General features: G+C 34.8%; 1 protein-coding gene across 1 annotated transcript in view; it reads right to left on the reverse strand.

Moving 5' to 3' along the window:
* Positions 1 to 14,551, reverse strand: part of Ranbp21 (exportin-5-like protein Ranbp21) — a 179,327-nt gene that overhangs the window by 98,226 nt on the left and 66,550 nt on the right. Inside the window, exon 13 of the mRNA XM_085825111.1 lies at positions 4,449 to 4,589. Coding sequence (XP_085681237.1) covers positions 4,449 to 4,589 — 141 coding nt within the window. The remainder of the gene's footprint in view (positions 1 to 4,448; positions 4,590 to 14,551) is intronic.

The raw sequence follows: 14,551 nt of genomic DNA on the forward strand, positions 1-14,551 counted from the left end.
GACCAATCACCAAATTGCAAACCAAAACTTTTCTCTTCGCGTGCTTCCATCTTGCATAACTACACACTTCAGCTTTGCTCTCTACTTTGCTAAGACGTAATTTTGCTGGCTTGCTTTCTATCTCAACAATATCAAAAATATTAAATCTTCTGTGGAAAGGCAGGACTAGAGTGCCAAGTGATTGTGGTCACAAATATCAATTGGAAATAAAAATGGAATTAAAACCGCCACGACTGTCAAGTTCTTTAGATACTACGCAATCAAAATTCTTCTTCAATAAGGATCTAAGCCCACATCGTTACTGCTCAGGCTCTTGTGCGTTTTTTTATTATTTCATATATATATTTGCAAAGAAGAGGAACATTCTAAATAGCTATTACTTAAAAGTACATTTCATACTGCAGTTCCAGAGTAAAAAAGTCCCACTGTGTATAAACAATAAAACAATACTACAGAAGTAAAAGTTATTGTGGAAATACCTACTGTAAAAACTACAAAATGATAAAAAATTCAAAAACAAAACAGGATTAGATAGGGATATATATGTGTGTGTGATAATTTAATGCGTAAGAGGAATCTGATATTTTAATAGCTTGCAGTCTTAGATGGCTGAATGGAAAGATGATGACACAATTGAATTTTGAAGAAGTGCCACTCTTTATTTTCACATATGTGAAACCATCTCAGTTGACACTTATCCAGTCATAATGAATTACAATAATTCTTATATACACAGATAGAGGGATACAACATCATTTTAGGCAAGCGGGCTTAGCAGCAGGGATATGCTAGCAGTGCTGAAACTAGGAAAAGAATGACATAATTAAATCATGAGTGGTATTTATACTGAAGTAGATGCAATTGTAGAGACAAGCTATAATTGTTAATTTTAGTTTTAGTTACTTTTTCAAACAATGTTATATAACATGGGAAGATCTCAAATTTGGGAGAACAGATGAATTTAGGGGGACAGCTCCAAATCTAGAATAGTTAATTTTGAGGTCACCAATTATTTTTAAAGCAGCTATCGTATTTTGTTACATCTTACATATATACACATATTTAAATTACAACAAAAAACATAAAAGGAACTTGAAAATTCATCCTGTGCAAACTGCTGCAATGTTTTAATTAATAAATAATGTAAAGTAAAAATAATTTTAACTAAATAGCAAAAGAAATTAAGTAAAAAATATAATGATATTGAATTTTCAAAAGTATAGAAATCAATATCAAAATGGGACTGCCAGTGAAAACAATGGTAAAACAAACTTTTAATAAAAGAACAAATTAAGTGGATATAAAAATACACAAGGAAAAGTTGTATTATCACTCTTTGACTTTTACTTTGTCAAGACAGGATCAGCTATTGAGTGACAACACCTCTTCTGCAGAATCATTTTTTGTTTCTGTTCACTTAAAACTAAACAAGGAATTTAATGAATACATGTTCTTTAGCACCCCTAAAAATTAAATAAGCCTCCTCTACAAAATCAAACAAGGAATTTAATGAATACCTGTTTAGCACCCCTAAAAATTAAATAAGCCTCCTCTACAACAACAACAAAAAAAAAAAAAAAAAAAAAAAAAAAAAGAGTCTCTACACCCCAATTTTTATAAAAAATGTAAAATGCAATATGTAACAATTTTTTTAAGGAAACTATACAGAAGCTTTAAGGTATATAAATGATCTGAAACTTAATTGATTGTTGCTGTTGCTAATCTTCAAGTCCAACTTCTGCTAGACTTGAGGATTAGACCCCTCTAGTCCTGAAGGTTGCCTCATCATGGTGAGGAGGTGTCACTGGGTGGAATGGGTGAAGTACGCCTGGAGAGTATTCTCCTGGTAGGGTCACCTAAGGCATGAAGGCTATTCCACTATACCCAGCTAAACACCTACAGGCAAAGGAGCTCAGTCCTCTACCTCTGGTGCTCAGGTCTTTGGACTAACAGAGGCTGCCTTTTGTCCTCCGTCTATGAGTTATGAACTTATTAATTTACATTAATAAAATTAACAAACTAATATTCTGTATCAATAAAATTACAGTGGAAAAAATAACTACAAAAAACAATACCGAACAAAAGGAACATACTACTTAGAAACTGGGATGAAGAATGCCGTTAGAAGTTGGTAAACTCAAAGGAGCACAGAGAAGAATGTAGCTGGCTTGCCTCAGGCTAGTATTAATCTCGCCATGCAAAAATAGCGAATGGACTGTATGTTAAATGAATAAATTAATATTTACACTGCTCATTATTGAAAATGCACACAAGAAGGAGTGGTCAGAAATTTATGCAATTAGAGTAGACACACGTCACTGAGTTATGCGAATGATGTGAAATGCACAACTCTCCGATGCATGTGAAGTAAGATATAAGGGAGGGAATGTGCAATATTCGTGTGGTTATTTCTGCCAGACGAATTATCGAAGAAAGTTGGTTTTTATCCAGGAGGATACGTGTAATAGGAGGCAAACAAAGGCACTTCCAGCAGATAGACGATTTTACGAGGGGTATGGTGATCGGACTGTGAAGGGAGGGTTGGTCCTTACGTCAAATCGCAGCTGATACCCACATGGATGCGAGCACAGTGCATCTCAGCTATGGCGAACATGATTGGAACAAGGAAATGTGGGAAGAAGAAGGGGTGCAAGTGCAGCCAGAGTGATGTCAGCAAGCGTGCATCGGCGCATCCGCCAACAAGCTGTGGCGATCCCGCAAGTCACTTGTACCGCGATTCTACAGCATGTACAAGATACCCTGGATGTTCCCGTGTCGACCAGAACCATTTCCCGTCGATTGGTTGAATGTGGCCCACACTCACGGCATCCGTTAAGAAGACTGCCATTGACCCCACAACATAGACGCCAACGTTTAGAATGGTGCCAGACTGGAGCAATGTGGATGACAGAATGGCAAAACTTCGTGTTCTCAGATGAGTCACGCTTCTGTTCATCCAGCGACAGTCGCCGCATACGTGTGTGGCATCGACGTGGAAACAGATCTAATCCAACAGTAACTGTGGAATGCCCCACCGCGCGACAACGTGGCATGATGGTTTCGGGCACTATTGCCTACGATTCCTGGTCACCTCTACTTTGTATTCAGGGCACTATGACGGCCCAACGATACTTGGATAATGTAACTCCCTACCTTCAGGGGCTGCCTAATGCAATTTTTCAGCAGGATAATGCCCAACCACACAGTGCTCGCATCTGCCAACATGCTCTGCAAGGTATACAGATGCTTCCCTGGCCACCATACTCTCCTGACCTGTCACCAATCGAACATGTAGGATGTGATTGGACGTCGTTTGCAGACTCTGCCTCTTTCAGAAGACGAACTGTGGCAAATAGTTGAAAGGGAATGGAGAGCCATCCCTCAGGACACCATCCACATTCTTATTGACTCTATGCCTAGATGTGTTTCTTCGTGTATCGCTGTCCGCGGTGGTCCTACATCCTACTGAGCCGACGCCGTTCTCGCTCTGTATTCTGACTATCATTTTGAAATAAAGATCACTTATTGCTGCTTGCTGTCTCTGTCTTTTTTTCCAAATTTCATCACTTTCTGACCACTCCTTCTTCGTGTTGCATTTTCAATGTCGAGCAGTGTATGTAAAAGTTGAGGAAGAAAGAAAATAGCAATGCTAGGAAAGGAAACATTTTTTCACTCTAATCAATGCATAATAGCGACTTTTGAAAAGAAAATATCTTTCTTTAATTAAAGAATTGTAGGAATATTATAAATTAAACAGTGAACTCTCTCTCTTTTTTTTTTTTTTTTTTTTTTTACATTCATACAGTATGAAAAGATCTTAAACATCTCTCTACTGTTTCTCCTATCAGGTTTAAGAACTAACTTCATATGATCAGGATAATTTCTTAGGTTGTAGACTACTCCAGCTTTTGACGATTGTCCTTAATGAATTTTTTGGGAATTTTCTTATTTTCTCCTAAATTTCTTTTGCTTGTTCAGTTATAATTATTTTTACTTTATATTACATAGTGTATATATATTAGTATAAAATTTAGTGTATAAGTGTAAAAGACTTAGAGAAATTTGCGTATGCATATGAATATACTTATGATACTAAAAAACATCAAACTGAAGAGAAACATCTAAAGTAAAATTTTTAATTAGGCAAGAAAGCTACTTTATTTTGGCCTATGCTTTCAATAAAACCCTATAAATTTTGAGGCAATCAAACACAGGTCTCTCTTGTTCAGGAGTTTTTTTTCCCCCCTCCTGAAGAAGAGATTTAATATATTCAAACCTAAACAGAAATTCTACAGTTTTAAGAATAATTCCCATACATTTTCAGATACAATTTTAGAATTAAACTTTTTGTACATTATTTTAAAACAAATGCATAAAAGAAAAATATTACTGGTTAAAAATAACAGACACAATAAAAAAATATAAAATTTATTTAAGATTTTTATTACGGGATACTGAAGAACCAAACACCTGTGTCCACCCTTCTCCATGTATAAGAGACTTCAGCAGAGAACTGCCCAATGAAAATGACAGCTTGGGTTGAATTTTTGTAATGAACCTTATAACATCTATAACATCTGCACGGTACCCTACAAAAATGAATTGTAATTAATGAATTCCAGAAGTTACTATATTGCATTTATTAGACAAAAACTTTTTAATATTTCTTTTGTAATAAAAGTAAAAAAGCAAAAATGATAATAAAAATAAAGTAACTAAAATACGGAGTAAAATTAAAATTTTTTACTGAAAAAATTCATCAGCTATGATAAAATAATCATTCACAGTTTCATTAATAACATACAATATAAATAAGAAAAAGCACATAAAAATTAAATTATGTGCAAGTTTAGAAGCTTTAACTTAAAAATTAAAGGAAAAACTACCAGTACAGTTTGAAATAAATCAAAACATCAGAAGATTATTATTTCAAGAATATACATGAAAATGATGTCACAGGGAGAAAAAACATATTTTGCAATTCTCCTTTCATTTGCATTTCATGTTTTGACTCCAAAACATTTAGAAATATATTTTATTAGCTCACTATTAATTTTCTGTATTATTCTTTGGATTAAATCCTTTTTATTTAGTCCAGAAGTTTTCAAACTTATTAAGCCCACAGACCATTTTTTATAGCAAAAACCGGACCATGAACACCTAAGTGGAATTATTCTACATAACTGAAAAATTACAGATTTAACCTTGATGCCTTGAATGGTAAATGGTGACATAAAAATAAAATAAAATAAAACATTTTGATACTTAAAGTAATATTTATTGAAATTATAACTTTTGTTTGAAAATATAAAAACACATTATTTTTTAATGAGATGATAGAGATTATTTATGTTTGACTCTAAGCCCCTGAATAACATTCATAAATCTCTATGCGTACTAATTTCCTGTTGGTTTCTTTTTTCGTGATGAGACTCAAAACTGTACTAAATCCACATTTTACTAGATAGGCAGTTATGGGAAAGCAATAAACAGCTTCATTATAGTAACAAATAATGCAAAATATAAAATATGTAACTGTTTTTGTAACCCGAAATTGTTGTATTCTTGTTCAGATATTGGTTTCAGCTCCTCAGTTATGGATAACTCAATAAATTGTTCCTGTATTGGTACGGATGCATCTGAGTTTTGGGTCTAATTGCTAAAGGGTCCAAATATTCAAATGAAGAATGCTTTCAAATCTTTGGTTGAGATCAGAATGAAGAGCCCTTCAGTAATGAAAATAAGCAAGCAAATCTTCATCTTGTATTTTTAATTTTGAAAGATTTAAAAAGTGAGAGCATTCTCGTCTCCCCATTTTCGTTTATATGGAAAATTTTTGAAATAAATGCAAATATTAAACTTTTTTAACTGATTAAACTTATTTTATCACCTTTTAGTTTTAATCTGGTTTCATTAAATTTGGCAAATACTATTACTCAGTAGAATTTTTCTTATAATACTGAAAGATGGTTTATGCAGCACAGTGTATACAGTACAAAGTCTTTATTCCAGACTCGTCCGGACTTCGGCGATTCCGGATTAGGGGTTTTTCCAGATTACAGATCATCAATTTAAATCTGGTAAGATGGCATGCAGAAATTATAAAATTAAAAATATGAAACTGTAATTTATGAAATAAAGAGCAATTATGATCTAAAGGGTATCAAAATTTACAAAAAAAAAGCTTAATACTTATTTGTTTACTTTATTAAACATTTCTTTCAACGCGCGCATGCGTAAAGCATACATTACGTATAGTCAAAATTAGAAAATTGCAACCAGGAAACTATTTGATGTGTATTCGTGATATTTATAATGACAAGGAATTTGATTTAAATCATGTCAAAGACGGAGTATATCGAGATGAAATACTACATTTAGTAAGGAATTATAAGCTGAATAAAATAAAAACATCTGCCCTGAAGATAAGGATAGTGCTGACAGATCAACTTCCAGTTTATTGCGCGCCGCGCCGTAACGATTACCCCATTTATAGCTGGTAAAATAAGTTCTTCACCAATGGTGCGTGGCTTTCCTTCTTTGCACCAGTAAAGAAATATTTATAAGAAGCATTCAGTCTATCATCATCTCGTTCAGATGTGGTTGCAATGATGGTGTTTCAAACATTTTCCTCTCACCGTTTTCACATTTTTCTCATACAGTTTTCTCTAACTGTTAAGTTAAATCTTTATCTTTCTTCTCAGAGGCTTCTGTCAAATGTTTCTTAAGCTTCATTGATTCATTTGACAAAGTTTTATTGAATAGAAGGCACTATATCCTAACAAAGTACTATATTCTGGTAATGAAATAAAGCTTTAAGTATTCAACACTATACTAGCAACATTTTTCTTCAGCTTACTCATATTGTTATATGTACAAAAAGGACACAATTTGTTTTATTTTACTCAGAATGTAAAGGGTACTTCTAATTTATTTTTTTATATTTATTTTACCTTTAATAATAATGGAAATGGGTCACAATAATTTTCTTCTATACTAAACCATTCCCATCCCTCAACATTGTCTACCTCCCTCAGCAGTCATAAGGACCCCTGAGGGTTAACAGGAACTACTGATTTAGTCAATTACCCATTTGCTTCACTCTCCCTTCATTTTTTAAATTTTGTTCTTCAGAGTTTAAAAAAATAAAAGAAAGGAATAAAAAAGACAAATGTGATTTATTCACATATTGTTACGAAATGTCCAGGTGCCCTAAGATAGTTTCCTCACAAAGCATGTTTAGGGTTGCCATAAATGGCAAGGGAAGGCAGGGTTGCCATATTTGGCGACAAAATGGGCTATATGCCATGGACGGATGGAGAACCTTCTGGAATGAATTCTTACTGGTTTAGCCCAGCACGTTTTCGAACACAAGCCGAAAGCTATAGAAACCCCGCTGGTCTGCAGTCAGTTGATGTGTGCCTCGTCTACCTGATAGTCAATCATTGAGCTAGTGTCTCGAAGTCCAGCGCCAAGTTGGTTGTCAAGTGCATTGAAGAGTCTCAGTGAATCGCCGTTAGTGCATCGTCGAGAGAGTGTGTTAAGCTCTGGGAATGACTGAGCCGAAAAGTCGGGAGCTGTGCTCTGTGTGCCGTCGAGAGCATCACGAGTTGTAGCCTGGAGAGTCTTGAGAGTACGTGGAGTTCCGAGAACGACCGAGCAGAGTCGGGAACTGTACTCTGGTGCTTTGCATTGAAGCTGTCTCCACCATTAAAGCCTGATAGTGTCGCTGATTGTTCCAGCGTGTTTATTGTAGATCTTCGACGACTGTTAAACGTGACTTGAGCTGTCCTGATTAATACTGGCTAAATAAAGTGTGTTTTGATACTTCATCAAGTGTCATCATTATTCACCCCAAATCCATACGAACCCCATACAAACATGAAGGAAGAAAATAACGTAACAACTAGTGTCAGAAGTAGAGATAGAAAAACGCAACAACTGGTCTCAGGAGTGGGTTTTGCGAGTGAATGCCAGTGATCCGCCTGCAGAGGAAAGCCATGGCGGAGGAGATGAAAAGTTTGATGGACATTTTAGCCAAGATAAAAGCCGGATGTGATACGATAAGGGCTGATATGAAAGCCGAATTGAAAAAGTTTAAAGCCAGATATGATGAGATAAAAGCTGGATATAAAGAGATGACAGCTGAGATCAATGCTGGACTGGAAGAGATGAAAATCCGACAAGAAGAAATAAATTTCGACAGCAAAGAAAAAGTGCAAGAGCAACTCCGACAGGTGAAAGGGGAGCTTATAGAAGAAACTAGAGCCATGAAAGACGATGTGGAAATGAGAGAAGTGGCATCTGAAGAATCAAAAGTTGAAGTAATGAAGGAAGTAGCTAATGAACTGCCTGAAAAAGATCAAGAAATGATGGATAAAACATCTAACAGGATTAAAAGAAAACAACGAAAACATGAAGAAATTATAGACAGGAAAGAAGATTTTGATTCTCACATGCCTGAAGTAGAGATAGAAGAAAGTGAAAATGTGACTGTCAAGTTTGTAGAAACTGATAGTGAAATTATGAAAATGCAGTCAGCAAGTGTTGAACCATCTGAAAGTGCATGTGATGCAGAGATGGGAGAAGCTGATGTACAGCTTCAGCAGCGTACTCCAGTATTGCAAGAAAATTCACCTACCTCGCAAACTAGGTGTGCGCCTCATAGTGCAAGTTTTGCAGACAAGGACTTGATTCTAAACCTGGATACTTGTGTTTGTGAAGAATTGGATTTGTTTGCGACTCTAATGCAAACATCGGAACTGGCTTTCACAAAATACAGGTAAATAAGCATGTACCATCCGCTAAAAATACCGAGGTGAACTATACACATATTGTGAATGATCTACAGAGTGGTGAACAAACTGTTTTAGATCTTCCAGTGGATGAAAAGTCTGAAAGGACTGAATCTTCAGACTGTGACATGCAAAACAGAGATGCGACTGAGAACTGCAGTGGAAAAGTATTTGAACCGGGTATAACTTAATGAAAAGACTGAGACCGAAATTCATTCAGAACTTTAATTTGTATAATTCGAAATTTTTATGTGTTTAATTTGTGTATATAACTTGTACATAGTGTAAATACTTGTTTCTTTAGTTATGTTATTTGTTTGTTTTATTACGTTTTGTTTGTATCGAATTATGCTTCCGACCAAGGGTTGTACTGCCCGGGACATGCAGTCCTTGGGAGGGGCCAGTGTTACGAAATGTCCAGGCATGGTAAGATAGCTTCCCTGCAAAGCAGGTCTAGGGTTGCCATAAATGGCAAAGGAAGCCAGGGTTGCCATATTTGGCGAGAAATCGCCAATTTGGCGACAAAATGGGCTATATGCCATGGACAGATGGAGAACCTTTTGGAACGAATTCTTACCGGTTTAGCCCAGAATATTCTCAAACACAAGGTAAAAGCTATATAAACCCCGCTGGTTCACAGTTAGTGTGTGCCTTGTTTAGCTCGTCGAGCTGATAATCAGTCATTGAGCGAGTGTCTCGAAGTCTAGCACCGAGTTGGTCGTCGAGTGCATTGAACAGTCTCTTAGTGCATCGCGGTGAGTGCATCACCGAGAGAGTGTGTTAAGCTCCGGGAATGACTGAACCGAAGAGTCAGGAGCTGTGCTCTGTGTGTCATCGAGTGCATCGCGAGTTGTAGCATGGAGAGTCTCGAGAGTACGTGGAGTTCCGAGAACGACCGAGCAGAGTCGGGAGCTGTACTCTGGTGCTTTGCAATGAAGCTGTCTCTACCGTTATAGCCTGATAGTGTCGCTGATTGTTCCAGCGTGTTTATTGTAGATCTTCGACGACTGTAAAACGTGACTTGAGCTGTCCTGATTAATACTGGTTAAATAAAGTGTGTTTTGATACTTCATCAAGTGTCATCATTATTCACTCCAAATCCATACGTACCCCATACGAACGTGAAGGAAGAAAATAACGTTACAACTGGTGTCAGAAGTAGAGATAGAAAACTGCAACAATATTTTGCCTGCATGTTTATCATATACAAACATAACAGAAAAGGCTATTTGAGTTTTCAAATGGATCCAATGCTCAGCAAAAGATAAATTTTATTAGGTATTAATTTGTAGTACTAAATACATCACATTACATAAACTTAAACTGAAAGGTTACATAAACGATATTAAACTAAGAAAACTGAATCATTAGATAGATAAGTTAAATAAGATAATTTTTCAAGTCAATACACTGGTGTGCATAAATTAAGGATGAGATGGTTTTTTAATATAATGTTGAGCAAAAGATTTTCAAAAATCAACACAAATAATACCATAAGATCCCCAAGATGTAAGAACATGGGTAATGTAAGCAAAACTTCCCAAAAAAGAAATCAAAAGGCTAAAAAAGGAATTTTGTTAAAATATTAGCATGGAAAATAATGTGACTGAAGACTGAAACATCCATGTGACAGGTGTCCAGCAAGAAACATCCTGCCTTTAGTAAGGGATATGATCTCTCCTGACTGCTGTGCAGGTTTCACGTCATCTGTCCATGCTGTGTATGAAGTTGTCAATGAATTATTGAGACTCTGCTGCCTATTCCTCTTGCAGCAGCTCTGAAATAATTACTGACAACAAGTTACATGCTGCCATGAATCTCTCTATAAAATCCATACATTCAATAACCTCATTCTCCAACAGTAACTGTGTGATGAGGTGGAGCATTGTTGCCTATTAAGAGGAACTGAGGACCCATAGCACCTCTGAAAAGATGCACATAACGAAGGAGAAGCTCATTACAATAGCAGGCCCCAGTGACCTGAACCTCCTTAGAAGATGAGAAAGTTGGTATGGCTACTAAGCGTGATGCCTCCCCAAACAAGAACTCTTCAACTTCCAAAACAGTCCCTTTCGATGATGTTGAAGGGTTTATGCTGCCCACTCTCTTCAGACGTGTATGCATCTAGAATCACTACTCAGACTAAATCTGCTCTCATCCGTAAAGAGTACTCGATCCCATTGTTTATCTACCCAATTCTGGTGTTCATTGCACCACATAAAATATCTTCTCCAATGAGCAGGCATTAACGCTATACACTGTACAGGTCAACATGTAAACAGATCATCAATGAGCAGCCTCCTGGCCATGATAAAAAGGAACCAATCGCTTGTTCCACGTGTCTTCAGATTTCTTCCGCTGTCTGCCACCTGTTCCTTCTTGCCTGTAGTTCAATATACCAGTTATCCACTGCTGTGGTTGCTCATAGACAACCACTACCGAACCATCGGACAGTTGTTCCTGCAGTTTTTGAAATGCTCTCCAAAGTCATGAAATGATGCTGTGAGCAATCCCGAAATCCGAAGCCACATCTCTTACCCTTTGCCTTCCTCAGACTCTCTAATGATTCAACATCAAGTAAAGCCATCCAATGTCATCTAACAAACTGACTGTTCAACATTTCACACTGAGGTAGCAACTCGTCATCGTTTAATCTGATATGCACAGTGCAATAGCTTCCCAGAAATGCTAAGCTCACACCGTCAGCTATCTTTATACCCCTCCAACACTCATCCATTACACCTAGCTACATATATGCACATGTTCTACCGTACCTGACCCTAGTCGATCTTTTGATTGGGTCTTTCCGCCTGCTCTGCCTCTTCGTTCTGCTGATAAGCTAATTTTTCCACTTTGTCCTAAATTTTTGCATACTAGTGTATGTACACTATTCTTACTTAGCAGTGATGCAGATCTTATTATTTAAAGACCTGTTTAAAAAATGGGAACAAACAGGTAATTGCACAAACCGTCAAGTATGTTCCTGAAGTTTATGCTATAAAAAAAGATAGTAATTCAAACCAATATTCATATATTCCAAATTTGCCACCATTTTGTTTTTAAATGATAAAAGATGGCACAAATTTTACTGCTTTAATATAAACCATGGTCACAAATCCTTATGCAACCTTTATTTTTGCAATCGCTGGTTGTAAACAAAAATGTTACGAATGGCAAAAAATTTTCAAGCAGTTACAAGTATAAATTTAAAAATTCTAAATTAAAACCTTTTATATGTTCTTTCAGTCATTTAGTTATAGTAAAAGTTGCTTATATAATCATTATACAAAAATAAAATAGCAAAAAATTTGATTCCTATGAGAAAAAAATTTACCTAGATTTTTTTAATTTCAAAATTTGGAACTTCTGATGCCATTTTCAGCTTATCTTGAGGTGTTGCCTTCCCCCCCCCAAAAAAAATTGGGTACTCTTCTGTTATCAGAACAGGATTCAGAAATGCATGTATGCATATATATATGTACATTGTGCCAAAAAAAAAGGGGGGGACAGTTCTATATCTTCTGTTCTACTGGGTTGATTGATGAAATTCAGCTTTCATTTTTCATGTCTCAAAAGCATGGCTTAGGATATGCATTAAATTTATATATAGCACTGTTCTAATATAGGTATTTTGACAGAAAATTGGACCTTTTCTGAAATGACACACTAATTTTTTTCCATATTTCGACTCTATGCCTCAAATTATACCAAATTGCTAAGTTTTGTAAAAATCGCACAAGTAGTTTTTAAAAAATTAACTCTAAAAATTTTAGCTCCTCAATGTTAATTCAACCTGATTTGATATACTTGTTAATATCGCTTTTTTCAAAAATTAAACTCACTTGATTCCTTCTTCCAGAATTCAAAATTTAGGCCTAATCCAAATATAATTCGCACATTTTTTATGATTTATTTTAAAATTTGTATTTTTAAATAATTTTTATACATTTTTAACATCATCTTAAAGTAGATGTATTTCTAGGCACACCTGCAAAAATTTAGAATTTTTTATTCAAAATTTTCTAAAATATACATGAATTTACACATTGACGCATTTTGAAATTTGGCATATTTGTTATAAGCGACAATGATGCCAAATACGGTTTATGCATTTTGTTAAAATTATTTTTTCTGCTCATCTACGATGAAAAAGAAGGAAAGGAAAAAAGGTTACTATAAATTAGGAAGTTTGCCAAATGAACTATTCTTGGTGCAAACTTTAAAAAAATGCGCCAAGATACAATTTTGAATTTCTCCGTAAATATGGCACAAAATTTTACAAAATTTAATATTTAGACATAATTAGAGTCGAAATATGGAAAATAATTGACATGTCATTTCAGAAAAGGTCCGATTTTGTGTCAAAATATCTATATTGAAACAATGCTATACATAAATCTAATATATAGCCTAAATCGTGCTTTCGAAACATGAAAATCACAATTTGAATTTCATCAATCGGAACAGTAGAATGGAAGATATAGAATTGCCCCACTTTTTTTTTTGTGCAGTGTATGTACGTGGTATGTGTATGAACACACAAATATAATTGAATAATTAAACGTTTATTTTTCCTCCTTTAGTGTTTTTTAAGATTCACTAGTATGTAACGAGTACTTTTTTAAGATCCACTAGAATGTTACATACTTCACTAGTATGTAACATTCTTTAATAATTTTGTTATGCAAGGCATTACACAAGTAGTTTTTAAGTTTTCAAATGCTAAAAATACATTACTAATATTCTCATATATTACCACTTTAGAAAACATTAGCTAATAATCATATTATACATTCACTGAAGTGGAAATATTTTTCACTTTAATGTAAATACTGCTATGAGTTGGGTATAAGCCAAAACCAAAATCTGTTTCTATATTGTAGAATATGAATTCTATAAGATTCGGTAAATAAAATCTCTTTAGTTAAGGAGAAAAAAAAATTTTTTTTAATCTAGAATTTTCATGGCAATCTGCACAGCAATACTTGTAAAACATCATAAACAATTTTTTTCTAAACTGATGCTTAATTTTTGCTATATACAGCTGCAAAAACTTCACTCCATAGTACATATTTAATGCTTGAATATGACATGAGAGTTTAAAATTAAATATCTTGGTCAATTTTTAACATTCAGGAATCAAACTTTTTGAAGTAATCATGTACTTTTATAAACAGGAATGAAACATTTTGTAATATGTCTCTAATCCGGACGTCTATTATCCGGACCTCAAAGCCACAAACTTTTTTTTTTTTGTATAAGTAAACAAATAAATATTGAGCTTTTTTTCTTTTTTTTCTTTTCTTTTTTTTTTTTTTTAGTCCAAAGGGATTTGAATCCCGAAGGACTATTAGTTTCGTTTTGGCATTTTGCGTCGGACTCATAAATGTCGGTTCACTTTTCAAACTGTTGCCACAAAATGTTAGAGTCCTGCATTATATTTGAAGAAATTAAATAATGAAAAATCTGCATAAATGTATGTATATTTCTCGTATTGTGATAAAACAACGGTACATAGAGTCATCGAATTTTGAATAACGTAATCCTCCAACGAATATGAGCATGTGGAAGACCAAATTTGAAATTTGAAATTTGTTTTATGATCGATTTCCTATTTTTTAAAACTTTGACGAATTTTTGATTAACAAACTCAAGGATTTCAAAGCGAGCAATGGCAACGTTGTGCAGAAAAAACATTTTTATCTCCAGCGCATGAGTCTCTGTATCGGAAATTCTAAAGATATGCTCATTTTAAA

Source organism: Stegodyphus dumicola, chromosome 10, assembly GCF_044657685.1.
Source record: "Stegodyphus dumicola isolate Sdum_Otavi_A_Nest chromosome 10, ASM4465768v1".
Classification (NCBI taxonomy): Eukaryota; Metazoa; Arthropoda; class Arachnida; order Araneae; family Eresidae; genus Stegodyphus; species Stegodyphus dumicola.